The sequence below is a fragment of the Chelmon rostratus genome, chromosome 16, assembly GCF_017976325.1.
Source record: "Chelmon rostratus isolate fCheRos1 chromosome 16, fCheRos1.pri, whole genome shotgun sequence".
Taxonomy (NCBI): Eukaryota; Metazoa; Chordata; class Actinopteri; order Chaetodontiformes; family Chaetodontidae; genus Chelmon; species Chelmon rostratus.
Genome location: NC_055673.1, coordinates 5,545,648 through 5,570,756, shown reverse-complemented (window position 1 = coordinate 5,570,756; position 25,109 = coordinate 5,545,648). Strand labels below are relative to the sequence as shown.

The 25,109-nt window shown below is 40.3% G+C and overlaps 1 protein-coding gene across 1 annotated transcript in view; it reads right to left on the bottom strand.

Annotated features, from left to right (window-relative positions):
* The window catches only part of nudcd1 (NudC domain containing 1), a 40,847-nt gene that overhangs the window by 8,191 nt on the left and 7,547 nt on the right, over positions 1–25,109 (bottom strand). The window contains exons 5-8 of the mRNA XM_041955669.1: positions 23,077–23,265; positions 16,005–16,212; positions 9,218–9,362; positions 7,484–7,609 (exon numbers count right to left, since the gene is read on the bottom strand). Coding sequence (XP_041811603.1) covers positions 7,484–7,609; positions 9,218–9,362; positions 16,005–16,212; positions 23,077–23,265 — 668 coding nt within the window. The remainder of the gene's footprint in view (positions 1–7,483; positions 7,610–9,217; positions 9,363–16,004; positions 16,213–23,076; positions 23,266–25,109) is intronic.

The following is a 25,109-nucleotide window of genomic DNA, read 5'->3' as shown; positions in this document are numbered from 1 at the left end:
GAGTTTTGGGGCTGAATAACGGCCAGAAAAGTGTTATTACATAACATTATGATGTCACAGTGAAGCTGACCTTTGACATTTTGGATATAAACTTCATCATTTGTGTGAAATTTTGTCAAATTAGGGTTGGAATTATGGCCAAACAGTGTTTGTTGTCACAGTGACCTTGACCTTCGACCTTGACCCTTGACTACCAAAATATAATCAGTTCATCCTTGAGTCAAAGTGAACGTTTGTGACAAATTTGAATAAAGTCCTTCGGGGCCTACCTGAGACCTTGCGGTCACAAGACTGGGACGAACGTACGAACAGAAACACAATGTCAGTATTTTGAAATAAATTGAGTTAAATGAGAGGATTTTATTTTTCATGGAGGGCAGAATGTGTGCAGGTGTCGAAGCCTCATGTGAGTGATTTCAATGATTAGCATTTGTCAGTGCAGAGGGGAGGGACTAATCAATCAATCAGCTGATTTTAACATTACGTACACTCAGCCCTCCATAGCACGCAGATGCCAAATTCAGTATTTTTCTTTTTTATATTTTCCATTTTCCATAACCCTAAAGGTCAAATTTTCATTGACATTTTAGCAAGTAAAGCTCCTGATGTGGGAGCCCTTACAGCGTCACTTCACCCAAACGACAAAAGCAAACAAAAAAGATGGAGGTGGTTTCGCAGTCTGCAGGTTTAGGTGTCTGGATTTTGAAGGGAGCTAAATGTTGTTTCATTTATGCACCTCAGAGTGTTGATAAAATAAAAACATGTTAAAGTCAACAGCAACATGTCTTTCAGGAAGCAATGACGCAGGTATTCAGGAGAATCTCAGACCTCAAAGAGAGCAGTTGTCATATTGACTATTTCAGCAACCGTTTTGTTTATCAATTAATTGGTTCCTCAGGTGGGGCAGATGGACAAAGCTTCTCAAATTGAATATTTCCTGTTGGAAAATCGTCCTCCATGATAGTAAATTGACTATATTTGTGTTTTGGACTGTCAGCTGTACAAAACAAGACATCGTAAGACATCACATCGGCTCTGGAGACTTGCAAAGGGCATTTTTTGTTACTTGCTGACAATCTATAGACCAAACAGTTCATCTAGAATATAATTGGTTCATTTATAGTGGAAGTAATCGTGAATCTATCATAGTAAAAAGTAGTTTCAATGAAAACTGCTCACAGTGTAAGTCAGAGGGGATCTTTAGCTCATCCATTACAAATCTAGTTCCATTTAATTCAATGGGGTCTGGTGATGTCTGGACTTATAAAAGTCAAGTCTCTGCAACCTTTCCTTGAGAATCACCCAGGAAAATAAAGTAGATTCTGAAGCACACTGTTTTATATATGTATATTTTTATGACTAATTTAGTGCTCTACCTATGCCTGGCCTGAGTCTGTGGAAGTCGAACCATCTCCTCTGATATGGCTTGTAAATGAGGAAGAAAAAAAGGAAGAATTCAATCACGAGGCTTTTAGCACTTTTTCTTTTCCACCAGCCTCCGGCCTGCCTTTTCTGTCGGAGATGTACTGCAGAGGGTCTTACCTTACAAACCAGGGCAATCAGAGGAGTCAAAACCTCTTTAAAAAGTTTATCAGAGCCAAAGCAACAAGATAAAACACAACAGAAATGTCTGTTCTGCTTCGGTCTCTTCACAAAGCCACTGTTGAATGAGGAAGATTTAGCTGCCAGCGGCAGAACAAAGCATCGTATTAACATCTTGAATCCAGACTCTTAATTCCTGCTAATTCCTGTGTTACCTGTGAAGTGGAGATATGCTGTTTAAACTACAGAGGGATAAAAAAGATGAAAGCTAATCTCTGCTCTTTGGGGGAGAGAGGATTTTTATTAAAGGCTGCGGATGCTGCAAGACTGTTAAATGCATCTAATGCATCTGCACAGCAGAAACAGAATGCGGTGCCACTTGGCTCCTTTATGGCGGATTTACACTTTGTGGCAAACACAAAGTTTGCTTGATTGTATTGCAGTTATATTTGTGTGCAGTTACTCCATTTGCAATGAATGAAAGAATCCTTGTTTATGTGTTTTAACATCTTCAATCCATGTGGAAGAAAGTGATTTCACTTTAACATGTCGCTTGGACGGATGTGTTTTTGTAGATCCTTTAAGTATTATTTGTAGTGCGTGGTTAACTGAGTTGATACCTGATTTCAGTCATAGTGACAGATACAACAGTTACTACAGCGATAGCTCCAGAGTTGTAAAATCCTGTCCCAGAGTTTTACAAACTTCTGTGCTGTGCAGTGTTTTGGCGTCCGTGACGCTTTAAACACGTCAATCTGTCACGACAACTTCCTGGATTGTATTTCATTTTCTCACCAGCACCAGTGTTGCTTTAACACAGGCGTGTTTTCCCTGCTTCTCGCCATTTTTGTGCCCGTTTTTCTTGTTCTGGCAAACGAAGATGACGTGCCCATTCTTACTCCTGCCCACAAAGTTGTGACTGGTTCAGTTATTTTTCCAACCAGGGAAACAGCTGCCAGCTAACACAACACCACACCTGATTATATCACTGAAAATTATGTTAAAAATTGAGTTTGAGTGACATTGTCCAAACAAAAATACTAAGTGTTTTCTAAAAAGGAGATTTGTATAGCCGGCATACTAAATACAGCACATACTAAGAGCTATAATATTGATCCTGAGCTTCGGAAAGAACAAAAAGTTGAATTTCTAGATGTGCATAATATGAAGTACAGTGAACCCTCGCTACAATACGGTTCATCTTTCGCGGCTTCACTGTTTCGCAGATTTTTTTAATACAGTTTAATGCTTTTTTTTAAAAAACAGTGCATTGTGTTCTGCATCTTGATTGGCTAAGGGACTGACCAACGTGAACAGTCTCCGCACCTCGTCTCTGTACAGCTTGCCAAATTTACGTTTGCACCGGCAAAGGCACCTGAGGACACGCCCTCAGGTGCGTCATTGATGCACACACACATCCACTGACTGATGAAGATCTGGCAGAGATGACAAAGCCACCAAGCGAGGATGAGGGACATGGGGAAGAAGAGGGGACACGTGTTGATAAAGATGAGGAGGATGGACTAACACTTGGCAACCATGGTAAGAATGGCCTCGAAACTTCAGCGTGCAGCGCAAGAACGGGACCCTTTGATGTGTCGTTCATTACAGTTCTCAGATATAATCGAAGGCGGCATGTCTGTTTATAAAAATCTTCTTGTCCAGAAGAAAAAAGAGTGCCAACAATTACCCATAACTATGTTCTTCTCTCGGTAAAAGACACCTGCACCACAGCCTTCAGCAGAAAAAGACGTTGCAGCGGAGCGGAGTGACGAAGAGGCAAAGTTAGAGGAACGGTGAAATACGCGTGAGTCACAATGTGTCCAACCTCGTACTGACTATTAAAAATATTATTTTACAGTATTTCCAAAAACTATCATAGTTATTTGTTGAAATCGTTATGTTGGGCCTGAAAGCAGGTTTTGATCGTTGGTTTAATTGTATACGTAGTTCAGTATCGTATAATAACTGTAAAAAAATAAAGCTACTTCACGGATTTCGCCTATCGCGGGTTCTTGTAACCCCCGCAATAAATGAGGGTTCACTGTACTACAGTTTGCACCCATATAGGCAAGTTGTTCTCTGCCTGAAAACGCTTTGTAGTGAACACTCTTTACTTTTTAATCAAAGGGCTTACAGGCTTTGTAGATGGAGCAGAGGGAGCGAGAGGTTGGCATTAAAAAGCAAAAGCAAATGCATCTGCACACAGAGGCCAGACGCCTGTAATAACGGCTCAAATGCCAAATCTCTGTCATCATCATCATCATCATCATCGCTTCTGTCATGTTCCTTCCTGCTCCTGCTCTCTCGCCTTTACAGCCAGATGACAAATCTTTGTGCATATAGACTCGCTCCGAGATGCCGTCTTTTAAATCCACTGTGAAGGCACCCGTTGAATCACACAGCAGTCAGACGTGATATCACTCAGTCTGGGATGTGATCATTTATATATTATGAATCCGCTTCCTGTCTCATTCTCTGCAATATCACACTGAATTAGTGTCACTCCACCAGACACCAGATATCATTCTGTATTTTACTCAGAAACTCAGTACATTCAGTGCGTTCGCGGATGCTGTCTGTGCGCTGCTATTGTAAGGTGTTGATTGGCTGGTGAAGTCACACCTGTCCGGCTTGAGAGTGCCAACACCAAGAAAGAGACCAGTTTCGCGCCACGTTTTTACCATCACTCAGGCTGATTCAAAGAGGGAACAAAGTGGAGTGATTTTAGCTCTGAGTATCTCAACAGTCTGCAGCCATGCCAGCAGCTCTGTGAGGCGGTGTTGATGCACAGAGGTGGTTTGAGCTAAGCGCTAACGTTAGCATGCACACACACCAATGACAATGTGAGCATGCTGATGTTAAGCACATATGTTTACCATGTTCACCGTCTTAGTTTAACATGTTATCAAGCTAACATGTTAGCATTTTAGCATTAACAAAAAAATACAGTTGAAGCTGAGAGTTTTACACAAAGTCCCAACTTTTTTGGAACCAGAGTTGTAATATTTACATTTTCTGGCTTTCAATACACAATATCTCTATTATTAAAAATTATTACTATTTGATTTTCAATGGTGCTATCAGTAATCATCAGAAATTCTATATATTTCAACGATTCTTAAATCCTCTTTTTGAAAGAAAGCATTGATAGCCAAAGTCTGCAGTAAATACAGGTAACAGATGCACAGATACACTCCATTGTACAGGGTATTACAGATATGGTCAGTGGCTCTGACTCACAGCCCCCCTCTGGGGAACAAGCATAAAAACCATTCTTTGTCTTTTCAGCCGGGATCGGAACCAGAGAGAAGCACATCGACAGACGTGTCAAATTAATAGGAGGCGCCAAAGTTTTAAGTTGAAAGGTTTTATACAAAAGGTCAGCATATGTCCTAGTGGGCACAATGGTGGTGGGAGGGGAGGAGCTGAAAGGTAAGGCTTCCTGAATCAGATACTGATAAAGAACAGGCAGAGATCCATGCACACACATACGCACACACATGTTCACACACATGTGGAACAAACAAACCCGGCTGTCCTTCAGAAGGCTGATGGTACAGCTACGATTACAATCCACCTTATTTAAGGGCAGCAGCTTGCCTGGCTGCGCTATTTGCAAAGTAAATGGAGGGAGAAACCTGAAAGGGCTTGTATTCACAGCAAGCTCTTCATCGCAGCCTGGGCAGAAACACCGCACCTTATATTCAATACTCATCATTAGCCTTTCATTACATAATGAAAGGGTTTAGTTTTGACTGTTGAGAGAGTTTTTGTGATGGGGAATTCTTAACCACAAACACGGAGTGCAAGTTCTGTGCAAATGAAAAACGAAAGAGAGAAGCTGAAAGAGGCGCATCAGATGGACAGACACTAATGTCCACAAATGAATAGAGCTTTTGCAAACTGCTTTATATCTGCTTTGGGGATAGAAAAGCATTCACTTATGCACATTATTTTGTATTTCCAAAACACAGATGTAAGGCTGTTACAGTTGCTTCTAGACATACTTACATCACAGAGTATTTTAGTTTGATTTTTTTATGCTATGATTATGGAACGGTACACATCACCCTCTAGATAAAAATGAGTGAAAAACATCATTGTAACTCTAAGGAACTGGTAATATCTCCATGTTTTCCTCACAAACTGTTTTCTAACCCTGACTAAAATAGATCACCTTATTCTGCAACGCGACTGCATTATGTGTTTTTCCCCTTGGGGTAGATGATGCCCAGGAAAGGATGAGCATGGCAGGTGCTGGTTTTTCCTCACACGTCCCTTTTAGATGGAGGAAGAAGACAGGCTCCAATCTTCCTCAGTATTTGCCGTTTTCAAGTAGAAAAACGACAAATAATACAAGGCTGAGACTCCATTGTGCAGCATTCCAGATTCAATGCTTGCAAACCTCCTTCATACCACAGCATCTCCTGAAGGATACTGCTGTAAAAACTAATGTTTCTTACTCAACTCAGCAGATAAAACAAGGATAAGAGAAGGAGGAACATTTAGCGTTTTAGCTTGCATACCCCTTGTTTAATAATGGAAGAGATCAGTTCCCTATTTGCCACCTCCATGATATGTCAATTTCTCTTGTTCTGAAAACCAAAAAGCTATTCTGAACTCAAACTAGGTGATGTCCAAGAACTTTTTGTATTTTCCTCAGCTGTTATGTGTTTTTTAGCCATGCCAGCAGCAGAAAAGTCGGTCTACCACTTAAATCCAGGCTGAAATATCTCTACTGAATGGATTGCCATGAACTTTTGGTTCATATCCATGGTGTCCAAGGCGTGCATCCTACGGACTTTGTTGATCCCCTGACTTTTCATCTAGCTCCACCATCATGTTCACATTTGTGGTTTTGAGTGCAACGTCTCATCAACTATTGGATGGACACTCATGTTCCTCTGTGGATGAATTATACTTTTCATCTGGCACCATCATCTGGTCAAAGTCTCTTCCCCTTGGTGACCAAAAAAGCCTTATCGGACCTCAGCTTCAGTGGGGTTTTGTGCTAATTAGTAAATGTTATAATGCTAACATGCTAAGTTACAATGCCGAACATGATAATGATTATATTGGCTAAAAGTCACCTAGTTAGCCTTGCATGCTGACTTTAGCATTTAGCTCAAAGCACGTCTTTGCTTAAGTACAGCCTCACAGAGCTGCTAGCATTCCTGTAAAGACACTATTGAAAATGCACGCAAAGTATTTAACTCTGCTGTGACCTTTCGCTTAAGAGGCTAACTGCAGCTGAAACGGACAGCACTGTCGAGTCTTCAATCGGAGTGTAGCAGGAATATTTGTATTTCGACATGCCAGTAATGAGTCCTTTGACACAGAGCATTTTTTATCAGATGGAATGATAACACATCTTTGGACACAAGTCGACTCCCATCCCCGTGCAAATGCAAAGAGTCAGACTATATGAGACCTGCAAAGCAATAAAAAACACTTTGCTGCATCGCAACCGCGCTGAAAACTGCTGAAGGGAACCTGCGATTTCTCAATTACAGTTCAATCTTGTCTAACCACTCGACACATGCCAACGTTTAGCCTCACAAATGTGTTCTCAGAACGAGCGTTTATAAAAATAGACGTCAGCTACAATGATTCAGCTTCTTACTATTCGAGTCACGAGGGGAGGTGATGGAAGTGAAGTGGGTGTGCCTGTTCCTCTTTACTCGGCCTTTGTGGAGCTCTCTGGTCAAGTGGCTCGATAAAGGGCAAGGCTGGCGCTGGCTTGCTCACTGGGGGCAGGGCTGAATAAGAACGTGCTCTTATAAAGGCAATGAGCATCAGGTAGCCAACAGCACACATGAGGGGAATGAAGGATGGAAGGAGCTGACAGAAATGACTGAAAATGTTAAGTATAAAGGCTCAGGCTTGATGGATTGGAGAATCAAAGTGTTTACTAGTGAAGGAGAAAGGTGTTACTCACCACCTGAGTGGGCTTGAGTGATTCTCCGTCAAAATGTGTGAGGCTGAAGCTGTCTTCTGGGAACCCATCACAGTCCTCCAGCTCTTGAGAGTTACAAGGGGGCTTGTCCTTGTCAGGGTTTCCGTTCTGGACAAAAAAAATAGGAACATGAAACAAGAGGGAGGCTATGGTTATACTTGTTTTACATTTATTAACATGTAAAAGGCTTGGCGTGCACCGAGGGCCTCAAGTGGACCCAGATGATACTAATGAAGCATTAGCCCGGGAGAGGAAGTGGCTAAAAATGCTGCCAATGTCGAACGTGAGACTGGGAGGGACAGAGCGCGATCATGTGTATAAAACGTCAGGAGGAGGAGGCCTCAGAGCAGCTGAAGAGGGAAAGGGCAGAGACGAGAGGCCTTAGAGGAGGGAGGGATGCTAAAAGCTAGAAATGTACTGCAGGTCATGAGAAAACCTCCAGAGAAAACAAACCCGACCCAAGGCTGTGCCTCGTGAAAGTTTGAGGAATATTTTCAAACACTGACCGCTGATTGATTTAACACCACAATGATTCAACCAGACATTTATGAATAAGACCTGTCGCTATGACGATATACTGTGAAAATTAACCTTCAGAGCCTATGTCAATGTGTTTATAAGATATCTCCCCCTTTTACAACCCCTGGGTGTATTTAGTCTTTGCAGGCACTGTTTCAAATCATTTAACAGGATTGAGGCTCACAGGATCGTTGTTTTAATATGATAATTAATAAGTATCATATGATAAGTATCAATATGATTTGTCAGGTATTTAACTAACCGCATAAAGCACAGACACAGACATTTCCATTCTGCTATTTTAAATAGCAACGATTTCTCAATAGAGTTTCTACAAAATTGGCTATATTATGAAATATATTGATATTGTGATATAAAACATCCTAAATAATGCACGTTGCACATTTGGTACACTTACAATTACTGTATCTTAATTAACCTAGAGAGCATAAAAGTCACTTAAGTGCAGGTCATCTGAAAAATGTATCTAAAAAGGAAGCACAGAATTCTACATTAATTAAGAATATAGATTACATCATAAAAAAATAGCAACGTAATACTTGTTTGGGTTCTGTTTATTGGACATTCCTATTTCCCCTATAATTTGCACCAAATTACATAATTCTGTATTATGTATATTATTATGTAATATTATGTATTATGTAATGTATGTATTATGGATGTGTAAAATAATGCATTACCCAAAATGTCATAGTTGTGTAATAAATTATATGAAATAATAATTTGACAAAAACTAAAATGTGATCGAAACCTTCAAACAGTATTGAAAACGTACGTTATTAGTTGGGGGGAAAAAAGCACTTTTCACTCAAATATTTCATGCATAATAAATGTCCAATCTCTTTTTTGTCTTTCTCTGATGAAAAAAAATATACATTTTCTCCACAATCTGCCGTTTCTCTAAAAAATTAAAATCTAATAAGGAGGATTCCACAAAAATTAATGAGCTAATTCTTGCTTTTTCTCTGAGACACAAAAAACTATCTCATGTTGTAAAAGGCAGATTATTGCCGTATCCGTGGCCACCTTTACACTCCTAAGAGCATAAACGCCTTGAACTGCTCCCTCAGGAACACCAACCCTGCACTTTATAATGACTCTGAAAGTTTTGGACATTTTCATGCATGGGAGGGTTGGGGTTATTAAGATAATTTGTTTTAATGATGGTGAGTCTACCAAGTCTTCGGAGGTGAGGTACGTCAGCCTCTCGTGGATTAGGGCGGCTTGCTCGTCGCTCATCACGTACTCCCCTCTCCTGTCGCCCATCACCAGCTCGGGCCACATCGGCCCCTCGCCGCGCTTCTGCAGGGTCACCTCCAGGCTGAGGACACATGCACAGAAACACATAAATAAACAGGCGTTCCTTCTCATTCAAAGAGCCGATGATCAATAAGGCGTATATATGCAAATGATAGACCTTAAGTAGGCGGACATGCAGCAACAGACGGCTCACTTACTGATTTCTCAAGTCACAATTGGCATCCCGCTTCAAGTGGCCAAAAGCCAAAAGCTCTGGTTCCACAATTTCAGAAAGTGGCTGAGAGCTAAATTGTCTGAACCGCAGACTGAACAGCGTACTTAGAATGAGAATGATGCAATCAACCAGTAAACATCCAATCAGGAGCAGTCTAGTGGGCTAAAAATGCAGGTTTGAGGAGAAAGGTCAGAGGAGAACTTGAAGAGTTATTCAGGCAGACGGACTCTGGCCAATCTGGTTTTGACACTAATTATGTTCCTCAGTGGCAAGTGAGAAGTGTTTGAATTTGAGTTGCATATTAAATGAAGGAAGAAGAAATAGCAGCATGTATTTCATCTCAGAGGTAAAAGCCCAAAAATGAGCTAAATTTCCGTCTTTTGTACAATAAAGTTTTGTACAAACATTTAGACTGAAGTTGATACTTCAAAACAAATGCAGCATCACTGTCTGCCAATATCACACAGCCGTAGATTAAGTTCAGAGTTTTATAGAGGGATGCACAGCTACTAAAATGTTATACAGAAAGATGTGTTTGAAACTTAATAGATCAAGGCTCTTAAATGTGACAGCTTCCTGCTTTTTAACCAAATATATTTGGGTTTCAGACAAAACAAGACACTTGATGAAGTCATTTTGGGCTTGAGGACATTATGAGCATTATGTCTGCTTTTAAAGTGTTTTATACAGCCAATGACTGGATAAATTGAGAAAATAACAGCAGATTTATGTATAATGAAAATAAACCTGGTTTTGATCATTGAATTCTTTGCAAAAGTTGAAAAATTCAAAATCACACTAAAGCCAAAAAGAAGCTCAATCATTTTTTTGTCACTTACGTAGTTATGAAAATCAAATGAATGCAACCATCATTCGTTGTTGCTACATGGCTAATTTTGACAATTGTCCGTTAAATACTGACAATAAGCATCTGCAGACATTTCTGCTCGTATGTTATTCATTGGCTGCAGCTGCGGAGTCTGCATAATGTTATTCTCTCTGTCGACACATGAAATCCATACACTCAATCCTGTTTCTCTGGAGGCTGCACAATGAATTCAATACACGGACACATGAGCCTATTCATCAACTCTCGGCATTTCACAAAATTATGGCGATTCAAGGGAGAAAATACGAATAAATTAGAATGAAATTAGAATAAGATTTTCCTCTTTGCGTATGTGCGTTTCGCACCCGAGCAATTTAATCTCAGGTTGTCAGTCGAGGCTCGGAGTATATTCAGTCAGATGAGCTACAGCGTGTTGGTGCTGTATCATGAATGAATCATGAGCTCTTCAGTGCATGTTGGTCCACTGAGTACTTGACCTGCATCACAGTATGCAGCACCACACGTACAAAACATAAGAAGCATGCGATCTGACATTTTGGTCGAGGTGGTATTGAATCCCTCGTCACATGTAATCATTTTTAGCTTTCAACATTTGCAATTAACAAACTTATAAAAAACTCAAAGTCTTGTCACCTGTTGTTGGCTGAGAAGGCAGAAACACGACAGTTTTTAGTGGCAGCCTAACTTATGTTCACAAGCTGTACATGAAAATGAGATGAGCAGCATAATATATCACAACCCTGATTCCAAAAAAGCTCCATCCTCACTGTGAGCGACTGAGCCTTTCCAGGATGCTCCTGGTACATGATGCTATCACCTGTTACCAATCAACCTGCTTACCTGGGGAATGTTCCAAACAGGTGTTCTTGGAGCGTTCATCAACTTTCACAGCGCTTTGTCACTCCTGTCCCAACTTTTTTTGAATCAGGGTTAAAAATGTTGATTAAATGAGACATTTAAATAACAGGTGTTGCCTCCTTACTATTCCTTACTCCTTGATGTCGGGATTCAGAATCATAAATTTGAAGACCTTTGACTCTGGATATGACTAATTCATGAAAAGTTTGACTTCACCTGAATTTTCTGGTGTCACAGAGTGGAGCTTCTCTCCATCACAAATGATCTCTGGCGCACAGCCGGTATCTGTACTCAGCCAGTTGGACAACAGCCAAAAGCTTCATTTTAGCCACTATGGAATTAAAGTTAATTATCAACAGCTGATACGTTTGTCATTTTGACAGCTGTCATTAGTGACGGCTAAAAACGAGAAGTCTGCTACCGAAATGTTTTCTAAATTGCTGTGTGCTAATAAAAACAAGTGAGGACAGATTAAATGTTCAATAAAGAGATTCACTGGCATCAGAATTGAATTTTTGACAGCTGGTAACCAGATCCAACATGGAGCTGGCTATCAGAGCCCAATTATATACTTATTCACTTCATGGTTTTTCTGTTTTTCATGGCGTACAGAATTCAAAGAAAAAACTGTAGCAATACTCGCAGTAAGTGTAATGTATGACGTTACGCCTCTGAAACGTCATTACTTTGGATTTCAGCTCCATTAACTACAGCATATCATTTTGGGGGAAGAGTACGAACATGCGCCTTCAGTATCATTCAGGCTCTTTTGTACCACTGGATGCTACACGGCAGGTCTATATTTGGAGAACAATGAGAAGATATGAAAGAGACACAAAGGGCAGCTTCTTAATTCAGTTCTGGACAGAGGAGAGCTGGATGGTGCTCGGCTGTTTGTCTGTAAAGAGCATTACCCATTGGTGTGGAAAAACATGCTCAGTACAGACAATGGGAGTGGGTTTTTTTGTAAGTGTTTACATTGTAAAAGGCCATCCAGATGCAGTCTGCACATACACACATACAAACAATAATAGACCTTTCACCCTGCTTTTGCCAGATTTCAATATAAAATACGCAATTTTTATTCTTCAGGTAAACAACTCAAAACGTTTTGTTTGGTTATAGAAATGCCTTTTGTGTATCTATGGGAAAACACAGTCAATATTCAGAATAAAGGTGTGACTTTCTGAGATATTCAAAGCTTAAAAGGTCATCTAGACGCATACAGCAGTCTGCAGCAGGGAATTATCCCCCACCAAACGACAGCAGAATTTATCTTAGCTAGATAAGCAGGCATACGCTAAAAGAATCCAACATAAAATATGAATCAAACTTGCAGAATAAAAACTCATTCACCTCTCAGTTCTTCACCAGAAGTACCTTATTTTTAGATTTTTCTTTCTGCACAGAACAACAAGACACAGACAGACAGACGGAGGCATATTCCCTCTCCCTCCAGCACACAAACACACTAGCCTTCAAACTCAAGGATTACCACAAACCTAACAAACAGGCTATGTAACATGTTTCTGGAACATTGGAGGACTTGTACTGAAGAACAGAAAGCGGACGTGGGGAGCTTATACAGACATGGAAAAAGGTCTTCAAATGGCGGATATGACTCAACTCATCAACTGGATTAATAGATCCAATGCTTATGAAATGTGCTCAGCCCTCTCTGCCATTGTTTGTTTTATTGATTGCAACACTGAATCACAGTGGATGTCACAACCAGGACAACATCTCCACGTCAATCCGGTGCTGAACAGCACTCAAGATGGCTATAGTGAGCGCAAGTACAATACTAGATGTTAAAGACTAAGTGAAAACCAGGCTGAAAAAGAATGGGGTCAGAAGTGTGCCATGTTGCACCTGGAACCAGGACCAAAACTAATGTCACTGGATCCTGGAGTACACCTGAACATCACTGCAGCAAAGAGGGAGCATAGTCCTGTACCGTTCCAATCCAGACCTGCACATGCCCAGACCTCAACGCTCAGCACCAGAATCGACCTGCAACCCGCATCAATTGAAACCCGGACCTGTTCTGACTCGTTAATATATAAGTCCTCTGACCCGACCCGTGATTAGACACACAGGCTACTCACTTCAAAGTGCTTTATATTTACTTGCACAGTTGAAACGTGACAATGTTTTTCCTCAGCAACGATGTGCCTAGCTTGCAGCTATTAAAACCAAATACTTTTCCCAAGAAGCGAAGCCACTGACAACATGATCCTCACAGTGTCTGATCACGACAAATTTCTCCCAAATCTCTGATTTGGCCTTTGACGACCTATTGTCCACAATTTGGTGTTCACCATTGGCTATTTTTGCCTTTATGTCATCTGTTTTAATGTACTAGCTAGCAGCTAGCCTACATCACTGTCCAAACTGTGACCAATTAATTGGCCTGATGTGAATTTAGGGGTCAAAGCTTGAGTCATAGACTGGCGGCTCACTAGGCCAGATCATTTTGGAGAGGAGTGAAGGAAAAACAAGATTATCATATAGCTCCTGCAGGTTATGTTTACATCCATACCCACGCTATTTCCTGTTCTGCCCACTTTTGGTGACACCATGCATGCAGCTGAAATCTCCTCTGGCTGCTCCTCAAGTCTTCTGACTCTGCCTCGACTGCAGCAAACATGTCGGTGAGTTTCAGAAGTTTTTTAAAGTTCTCCCTCACTAAATATATCCCCAGTCAAGGTCAGAGTTCTCCTCTGCTGAAAACAGCCTGAGCGAGGCCCTGCTGTCCCTGCACAAGTCGTCTGATGTTCACCTGAAAGCTTTGCCCCCCCCAAGCCTGGCAACAGTCTCCCTATTCCAGGTGAGGTGCTGCTTTTCAGTGCAGTTGATTTCATGTATAAGGTTTCTTCTTCTGGGTCTGGCTCATTACCTGGGACCAATTTACCTTGAGAGACCCTACAAGGACACTGTGACCAGCATCACAAGGACACGCAATAAGGAGGCAATTTACATGGGTTCTGCTGCTCAGTGACAAAAAGAAATCCAGCCACACATTTTGTGATTCAGTGCTGCAGAAAAAAAAGAATATTAACCCCGAAAGGCAGCTGAATACTTTTTTCTGGGCAACGAACAAATCAGACTCACTTCTTGATTCCTCCATTTCATGCTTTGACACCTGTTGATGACCTGAATTTCTTGACTGCACATTTGGTCATTTTGCTTTATAGATGAAGAATATTCTCCACCAGAGCTTAAACTACAACACATAAAATAAGTGGCTAAACAACCACAGAAAATTTGCTTTGTTGGTTTGTGTGATGAAAATACTTCTTGCATTGCAAAAAGATTAAAAACTGCAAACATGTATTTCTGATACATCTTCATACAATGCATTTTGATGGTAAGCAAAACTAAACTGGCATGTCTTTGGTCTCTTCAATCCCTGGAGTGGTGCATGAATTCTGCACAAGGTCAATACTGCACACATTCAGAAGTGAAATAATTCACGCGAGGTGGAGGCTACAGCTGCATGTTTTCCACATTTTCAGACTCAATTCAATTAACTTTTTTCCTCTTCCATCTACACACAATAATCCACAACGATGAAGCTGTGATGGTGCCTCTGACTTCTATCAATGGTCCTTGAGATGTTCTACAATGTGTGTCCACCTGTGCCTGATTGAATTCATTGGACTTAATTGGACATTGACATGAGGTCAAGAGAACTGCCCATAGATCTGCAAGACAGGACTGTGTCAGGGCACAGATCTGGGGGAGGATACATAACATATCTGAAGCATTGAAAGTGTCCAAGAGCAGGCTCGCCTCCATCATTCTCCAATGGAAGGAGTTTGGAAGCACAGACACCATTTCTAGATCGGACCACCCAGCCAAACTGAGCAATCTGGGATGATGGGTCTTGGTCAAGAATCCAAAGGTCCACATGAGTGAGATGGTTGAAGCTTACAGGACAACCAATAATGCAGCACTCTACCAACCTCGAAGCCACCCCTCACTAAAGGGGAAACAACAGCATGCTGAGAGTTTGATTGAACCATGTGGCCATAATTCCAAACAGCGTGTGGCTGCCTCCGCATCATCCTTTCAACGAGCTCCTCGTCCGCCTCGTCTCAAAACGGTAAGGACGTCCATCGTAAACAAAGTCATCGTCCACCACCTCAGAGTCGGAAAAATATTAATCCAAATATTGGAATATGAACGAGTTTCGCCGCAGATTATACGTTTATAGAGGCTACGCACAGATACCCCGATTACTCGCATTATAGGGATATACGCGCCGCTCCTCTGGGGCTAATTTCTTCAAAACGACTCCAAATGCCACCAAAGTTGTCTGGGTGAGTAAATGGTCGTAATTAATGCTACAAATAAAGTCCAGGTTGTAAAAGACGAAAGTTCTCCTTTAAGGCTGCCATTGCTGCCACAGGTGCTTCAAGCAAACACGAAGTCAAGGGTCTGAATACTTGTGTAAATGGAATATTTCACTCTTTTTTAAATAAATCTACCAAACACTCATTGTGGGAACTAAAACATAAAATATCTGTCTGAAAACCTTCCATTTGCACTGCATATACAGCATGTGAGATCTATGGTTTTGATGTGAGGCTGTGAAAGAAAGTGAGTATACAGGAGTATGAACAAAGACCAGAGATGGAAACTGTAACTTGGAGTTGAAGGCTTGTGGCTCTACTGAACTATGAGGTTTCCTGCATCAAGCTGTTTCTGCTCCTGAAAATACTGCACATCTATGCATTTTTCACAGGCAACATCTATGCACATTCCAGGATGCGAACCTTTTGTCATTTTTGATGGTCCAGGCGCTGGCCTCGGGGTCTACGGATGCGTGCAGCTGGCCTTCCAGTAAAGGAGGGAAACCCTGAACTCCGAGGCTGATGTTGTCTGCCGTCAGCCTGAACTGCACCTCCTCTTTGGTGACACCCTCGGGCATGCGCACACACACCGTGATGTCCTCCGCCGTCTGCTGCCAGAAGTAAATGGGATCTGAATTCAAACAGGAGAGAAAAGTTAATGACAGTGCCGGGCCAGCTGTTCTGGAGTCATACATAAAACATCTAATACAGTGCAGGATTTAAAGAGAATTACTGTTGAATATTCAGTGACAATGCAGATGGGAGACTATTACAAAAAATGAATTATCATCGGCCAGGAGAGGACTACGTGGACCAATTCTCCTCCACGATCTGACATTTTAACCCACAGTGTTGTGACCCCTAAACTTTCTGTACTGGAGGTAGACAAAGCACTTCGCAATTAAACGTCAAATGTCAAAATGTGAAAGAGAAAGCATTAATCAAAACAACAAAAATCCACTTTGCATGATTATGTCTGGACCAAACTGTCAGAATAGAACCATGTATTAACGTAAAGGATGGCTAAAATCAGTGTTTTCCATGCTTACTTCTAAATTCTGAACACTGAATATTAAGTACTAGACATTTTTTTAACAGAATAGGTAAAATTCACACATATGGACCTGAGGATCCCGTCGAGACTGTTTAAAACTAGGTTTTTAAAAAACATTTATACATTTTGACTGGGAATGAGGTTTTTAACCCTTTCATAAACAAATAGGTCATCTTCTAGCATTAAACCTCCTAAAAGCTTGTTTTCAAATGTTCGTATTTTTTTTATAACATTAGATATTCATCATGTTTATTCGCTCCAAACATCCAACGTACCAACTGTAGAAACATGAGCTCTGTCTGTTATTTCCCTGCAGTCTCTCTCCTTTTCCCTTTTTTCTTTGTACGTTCATGAAACACTTTGAACGCCGTCGCACCACCAAAATTTGCTTTGCGTTCTGTCTGAACACACCGTAACTGAAAATGTTCATGTAGGACCCCATCGCTCATAACAAAAAGCCTTTAAAAGCTTTATATTTATAGTCTATACAAACCACTTCCACTGAGAACAGATCTGAGAGGTTTTAATCCTGTTTATCTGCTGGTGAGACTGACACCTTAAAACCCTGTCAACAGATTTTAATTAAATTTAGTGCAATGTTAGGCCATCGGCCAAGGAACACGCTGTATGGATCTGAGCCAGGTGCTGATTCAAGATAATATAAAAGGGTTTCTTAATATTGCTAAGGTATGTTCAGGCTTTTTCCTCATGACCTAAAAAGAAACCTAAAGAAAATCTAGCATATGAATCCCATGATTGTCTAATACAAACATAAACAGCTTCCTCTCAGATGCAGAAGCAGATTAAAAAACAATATTCAAGTAACTAAAACGCAGAGGGTTGTGCAGCCCTGGAGGTGTGCTCTCTCTGAGATGAAGCTTTCTAGATGTGAAAGTAATAACGAGTTAGAGTTATGAGTGTTTAAAAGCACATCGTGGAACTGGCACTCGACTACTTTCTTTACAGACTTTTCACAAACACGACAGCTGCATTTCCGCTCGTCCTTAACACGGAACAAATCTGTTCTCACCTTTTCCCACACTGTTAAGAAGCCAATTCTCTGCTGCCTCTGACTCAGCACCTCGACCGGCCTGCTAGCAGTCTGTGATCGGGAATCATTTATTCTAGTAGTCTATAACAACACCTATAGTGTGTGGCACACTATAAAATAAGACGTCATAGAGAGAGCCTGCTCCTGAATATTGCAGGCAACGGTGGGAACAGATGTACGCTCTTAATGAAGCGGAAGTCAGCAGGCCATGTTCGTTAAAAGCCTTGCTGGGAAATGCATGAACAGCAGGACTCGTGTCCTTCTTTAACTTTTCTCAACAATCCACAGATGCTTGATAAAATGACGCTGGCTGCCAACTATATGATCAGAAATGGAGCGAACAACCCCATCAGAGCTTTGATCGGAAACGATTTCGCAGCCTTGTGCCTGAATCACATTTTCAAAGGAGGACTCAGAGGTTGCTCACTGATAAATATTTCTAAAATAAAGTCCTTCTGAATCCTTCTTTTCAGTCCTTTTCATACGTTGATCAGAGGAGAGATTCGTATCTTATTTTCTTTCAGGCTACATTTTTCCATTTTCCTGAGTTCTGGCCTCAGGTGAAAGGTTTCCTTCTTCCTGTAATGTAGCTGCCAAACATTGAAATGAAGCAAAATACAGTGACCCCATCACTCAACAGTCCACCTCATCCCACGAGCTGGGAAACAGAATAAGAAACCAAACGTGATTCAAAAATGCTGCTTGGTATTTTCTAAATAGCGTAAGGTAAGCACCAGCTAAGATTCACATCCCTAAACTGCCAGACAGGTGAGATCAGAGAGACAGATTATATTCAAAAATGATATATTGCTGATATTATTATAAGCGGTGGAAAGAAACAAAGTATATCGAAGGGACAGATACAGGAAATCTTTCCTGCCACGTGCCATTACACTGTACAATAACAGCTAAAAAAAAGAAATCTAATAATAATAATACAATACTTCTTACCACTACTGTTTGCTTTTGATATTGTATTATTATGTATGTAATTTTTTACTGCTTGCTATTTCGATATTTTATTATATATAATTTGTTCTTACAGTCATGGTACACTTTATTTTCACTGCCATTTGCTTTTGATATTCTTATTTTGATACTCATTTTGCATTTGATACTCTTTTTTGTGCAATACTTTTACTACTGCTTACTATTTGGCTATTTTATTATTATGTATATAATCTTTTTACTGCTCGCTATTTTTATATATTATGTATAGTTTGTTCTTTATAGTCTTATTTTCACTTATTTCACTGTGTGTAATGCTGCTGCTGCACTGCAAATTCCCAGCTTGGGATAAATAAAGTCTGTCTATCTGTCTATCTGTCTATCTATCTATCTATCTATCTATCTATCTATCTATCTATCTATCTATCTATCTATCTATCTATATGAGCAATATTGTACTTTTTACTGCACTACATTTAATAGCTACAGTTAATATCTACAGCGGCATGAAAACGTTTGGGCACCCCTGGTCAAAATTCAAACATGCTCTTCAAAATATTAAGCGAGATTAGTGCACTGCTTTTGTTTTGCACAATTTCAGGAGAGAAAAAAATGAACGGAGCTCCATGCAAACGTTTGTGGATCCGAAGAGATTCGAGCTCTCAGATAACTTTTACCTTATTAATTAGCTCAATGGTGCTATGGCTCATTCACGACCATCATTAAGGAAATCAGTTCATCTCTGAATCCAAATGAATGTTTGTGAGAAATTCCCTCAATGCGTTCCTGAGATATCGTGCATAAGTATGGACGTACGCAGACATAATGTTCCAGCCACTGCTATCGCCAGCACAGAGGTATAAAAAAAGACAGTAAAGAAACTATTGAGGCTATTTAGGTAAGACAGAAGGAAAAGATTACCCCGAGCTGAATCATCTGATTCACACACAGACAACACTGTGCCAATTTTCTCATATACAACACTCCTATAGAGAGAATTATGTGCCAGAACTGTCACGGACCAAACTCTGTGATTACTGGCAAAGCCTGAGCACTGAAATTTGTCCAATTATGACGGTCCACAGCAACAGATCTGTTCCATATCTGGCAGGCAAGTGAGGAACTGAGACATGTTCATAATCACCTTTTGTTGTCGACTGAATCAACAAAGACACTAATGAGAAGGAGAGAAGGTGAGCTGTGACATCTTCCATTTAATTTCCCAATCTTCCCCTTACGTCTCCATCTGAACTCTCCTGCTGAACGGACACATTTTACACCAACACTGCATTCACAGGAAGTACAAATTTTAAAAAATATCCACTTACATAAATTATCCTGAGTCACACTTATTACTTTTGGGATGTATTTATTTAGAAGTGGAGCATCTTGGTGTCCTGTCATGATCCAAATTAGATTTCAAACAGTCTTCACAGTTCACATTAGATGCTTCCTCCATCTATACAGGACCTATACTTCAGTTTATGCAAGCGTGCATCTGCACCTCTTCTCCATCAGCACACCATTAAGTTACCTTCATCTCTCCTGCCCCCTTTGCGTTTCCTTTCTCATCGCTTACAAGCCTGTTTGAAGATGACCCCTCTCTTGACACCTAATCCACTTCCTCCTCTCTGTAAGGAGAAAGTGCTGATAAAAGGATTGGCTAAAAAGCTGCCATTATTCTGCTGCTGCGCCATCAACACACACACACACACACACACACACACACACACACACACACACACACACACACACACACACACACACACACAGCCCTGTCTGGGTCACCAGAGGGATTTCTTCTGAAAAAGAGGGTGTCTTTTTGTCTATGTGTTTAGAGGTTGTGAGTATAATTGAGTGGAAAAGCATGAAAAGGAAAAAAAAACATTTGGATGTGAATGTTTGTATCAGTTCAGACACAGAATGTTTTGTCAGTTTAAGAAAAGTTGTGGTGGTGTGAAAACCTCCCTTCTGATAGTGACTTGTTTGAAATGTAGAATGTGGAAAAGCAGATATTTACAAAACTCAATGAAGCTGATGAGGTAAAGTATTAAATAGATTGTCTTTGTACTGTTTTCAGTTAGCTGTATATCAAAAAGGATTAGCACGGTAGCACATTCTGTTTTATATATGTGTTACACAGCGTAAACTTTTAGGATTCATTGTTGTAGACACTACTGAAATATTTAATTAAAGGAATAGTTCAACATTTTCTTAAACTGGCTTATTTTATGTTTTGGAGAAAGATGAGAAGACTGATACCTCTCTCACGACTGTACAATACATATGAAGCTGCAGGCGACAGCTGGCTAGCTTAGCTTAGCATAGTTTAGTTTTGCAAAGACTGCAAACAGGGTTTAAATAGGTAGCCTGGCTCTGGACCAGCACCTCTAAAGCTCACTATTTAACACATTATATTTAATTTACTCCGTACAAAAACCAGAGTGCAAAAAATGCTATATTATGTGTCAGACTGTTTCTTGGTTGGGTGCAGTGACTTCCTGTTTGTTTTACTCACATTAATTAAAGAAGGTTCAATGTGACAGCTATTTTACCTTTTTTACCTAGGCTAGCTGTTTCCCACTGTATCAAGTCTTTATGCTAAGCTAAGGTACCGTTCTCCTGATTTTACCTTAATATCTGTGGAAGCAGTTCTTATTTTGATCTCAACAAGAAAGAGAATAACTGTACTTCCCAAAAAGGCAAACCTTTCCTTCAATGGCTGCTAGTTTAATCACTGTTAAACAGTCATTTAACGAGGTTGCATACCAAATATTTTTGTTACAGTCAGTGAGAATGTGCTACTTTTCACACTTTTGGGTTTTTGACCGTTGAACAATGAGCAATTTGAAGACAACTGTTAATTTTTTGACATTTTTAGTTAACTCATTAATCACAGATACAACAATTATATTAATGAATAAGATTTATCAATTGCAGATCTAAACATAATTTTCACTCTTTCACGGGCGAAACTTAACAAGAACTTCAATCCATCACTTGTGGTGAGGGATGATGCTGTGGCTGTGTCACAGGCACACGATGTCTGTGCGAGCAGTAATAAATGGGCTGGAAACGTATACATGTACACAGACACAGATGACCAGATCTGACAGAGACCGCCGTCTGATTGAGAATGTTCTGCTGCCCGCTGAGGCGTTTCTATGACTACAACCCAGCTAGTCAGTCTGCGCCTCTTAAAAGGTAATGAGCGGGGGACGTTGCCTGACTGAACACAAGCACATACAAACGCATGAAGAACCTTAACCGGAATTAGTCTCATCACAGAAACGGCAAGAAGTGAGCAGTGTGGTGATGCCAGACTGGATCTTTGATGGAGGGAGGCCGGACGGTAGCTCGGAGCCCGGATGATGTTTGTATTTCACTTTGTTTCGACAGGCTGGTTAGTTGGCTATCTAGCCAGTTTCAGACTGATCTGAACAAGAAAATAAATAAATAAATAAATAAATATGCTACTTTCTCACTATAAATACAATCAATGCCAAACATGTCAAAACCAAGACTGTGTCAAATCTACCGATGCGACATCACAGCTTTCCTAAATTAGTTCTGCACTCGGTCGGTAAAGACCTAAAGACTGATGTTCTTTACCAAAAGTTACAAATATCAGGTTTATCATGTGTACTTGCAGCTGTTCTGTATGTGCACAAGTTCACATAAGACTGGGGTGTGAAACTCCTTATTGGTTTGAGATCATTATACGTACTGAGTTGGGTTGAGTTGGGTGCATCGTTATAATGTAGAAGCCCACCGATTCAACGGTTTTATTTCTAAATATCTGCATTAGTTATATACTGTGTGTAATAACCTACTAACCAGTTTTACAATAACTGACTCAAAACAGTGCAACAGGAAAGTATCACCAAACTGCCGCTGTACGACACTTTTTGGCCTCTTTTGGCTCATCGTCATGGTTTTACTGCCTGCAGGTTCTGCTCTCAACACCATTTCCAGCAGTTTTCAGCCAAAAAGCCACGACAAACCCAGCACTAAACACCAGACAGACAACGTTTGCAACTAGAAGGTGAAGGAAGTGGAGCATTTAGCAGCTAAAGATTCAGATATGTTTCCATGGAGATGGTGGAGACCAAAATAGAGCTATGGCGACCAACGGCGAAATGTGACTGAGCTGCTCAGCGTCTGCTGACTGTGTGAATAGGAAATTTTACTGCACATGCCAAAAAAGAATTTGTGCCGCTTTAAAATGACTTAGCTTAAACCCAGAGTGTTTCTGAAGAGCTTTTACCTGCAGATGACGGTGGTTTACTGCAGTTTATCATCTGCTCTGGGTTGTAACATAGAAAATAACAGGCATGACTGAACAATGCTTTTTAAAGGGTCAACCTGGCAGAGATGTGATGTAAAGTCGCTAACCACAGTAATAACAGTGTGCTGACAGATCTCTAAGCAGCACCACCCACCTGTCTTCTCCACCTCCATGGGCTCGGGATCAGGCTGCTCCACGGGACGACCGTCCACATGCGTGAAGGCAAACGGCTTCTCCGAGGCCACCATCAGCCCCTTCCCCTGCGGCTCCACCGCTGCGTAGTGAGGCACCGTCTTCCCCCTGAGGACCCTCCTTTTCCTCACCTCGTACTTCTTCTCCTGACCTGCAGGTTGCAGAGGAGTAAAGTAATCTTGTCTTCCATTAAACTCTAACAGAGGCCAAGACGAATTACAGCGAGACCAACATGTTTCATGTAAGAGCTACATAGACAGCATGGGCTATTTCACCGGACACACAATAAGTCGCTTCCATCAGGATGGAGGTTTTACTTTCCCAGAAGAATATCGAGCCACGTTAACTGGTCTGGAGCCTGTTGTGAAAGAGGCTATTCATCACTATTGTTTATTTATTTCTGCATTTTTTATATTTTCTGTTCATTGGACAACGATAAACCTAACTGTACTTTCTAACCTCCATCCTGCCCACTTATTATGAATATATCTCTAACTAAAAGAAAAAACATCCAAGTTAAATTAATAACTTGCTTGTATAATTACAGCAGATAATCGGCATAATGTACAAAGAAGAAGAAAAAAATTGCATTGCTTTACACTGCAGTAAAACTCCTGCTGTTGTCCTGTTTCACATGAGATTCAGGCTGCGTCTAACAACTATTTTCGTTTCATCTAAATATGCCTTCAAAGTTCATATTTTGACCAAATTATACTGGGAATCAATCTTGGCACCTTTACAATTAAAGGCCTTTACATCTAAGAGGCTGAAACCAGCAAATGTTGATTTATACCTGACAATTACTACATGATAAATCACTTATCAAAACTGCCACCAATTTATTTTCTGACCATTTACAAATCAGTTAATCGGCTATTCATTTTAGTGCTACTTGCGATGTTTTGGGATTTAGTAGCTTAAAAGTCTCAACATGCTGAATGTCATCGTTTCACTTTTAGAAACCATAGACAGACAGTCTAATCTTAAAAATGTATAAATTTTTACAGACAAATGTCAATAAAACATTGGCAAAATTTGTTATTTTTACTTATTTTTTTTTAAGTTAAGCAGCTTCAAGTGATTTTGTTCTCCTCATCCGAACTTCATCAACCTAAAATATGGATGTTGAGGGGAAAAAAAGAGGAAAAACCTTCCAAAATTAGGTATTAACGACTTATTAACTTCTATATTTTAGAAGTGAATGACAAATTTCTAGTAATGTTGTCCATGTGAAGCTCTCCCAAAGTGAGACAAAAAAAACCAGACCAGGCTCTTTTGATGTTGCCATCAAGACAAATTTTCAGGCTTAGACCAACAATACGTGATACAAACATTCACAGAGCCTCATCGATGAAAACCACATATTAAAGCATTTTTTGTTGCTCATGTTTGCAAATATTGATGAAATCGTCTTTTAGGAATGCTCTCCATTCCCCTGCCGGATAAAACTGTGAAACTGGTTGAAAACTGACAAACAGGCTGATTTATCATGATCAAAATGCAGATTTAGTCAAACATGGAGGCACTAAAACAAACAACAAAAGATTATTCTACAGCTCGCAGATATCAAAGGCCTGAATCTTTAACTCCAAAGGCAGCTTCTGTTTTTTTGTCTTTCCGATCCTTGAATCATTCGTCAGGGAACCTTTTCTTTCTCAGCCAGTGCCAAGGACTTAATGAAAATCCTCCTTGCCAGCGTTTGCTTCAGAGTACGCTAATCTCATCTGGGACATAATAATTAAACTTCATTAATGGCAGAATACAGGGATTTCTGTCATCTACTGGGTATGAATACGCTAAATTAGACATGAAAATCAAACCATAGACTTGAATTTTAGATCCCAAATCAACCTTATTACTTATTTTATTTTCAACTACAAGTTTGGCCTCCAAATTTCAAGGAAGCTAATTGTTTAAAAAAAATGCTCCTGAAATCAATGAGGAATCGTGTTAAATTATCATCATGATTTGGCTTGATTTTTGTCCAAACCCAGC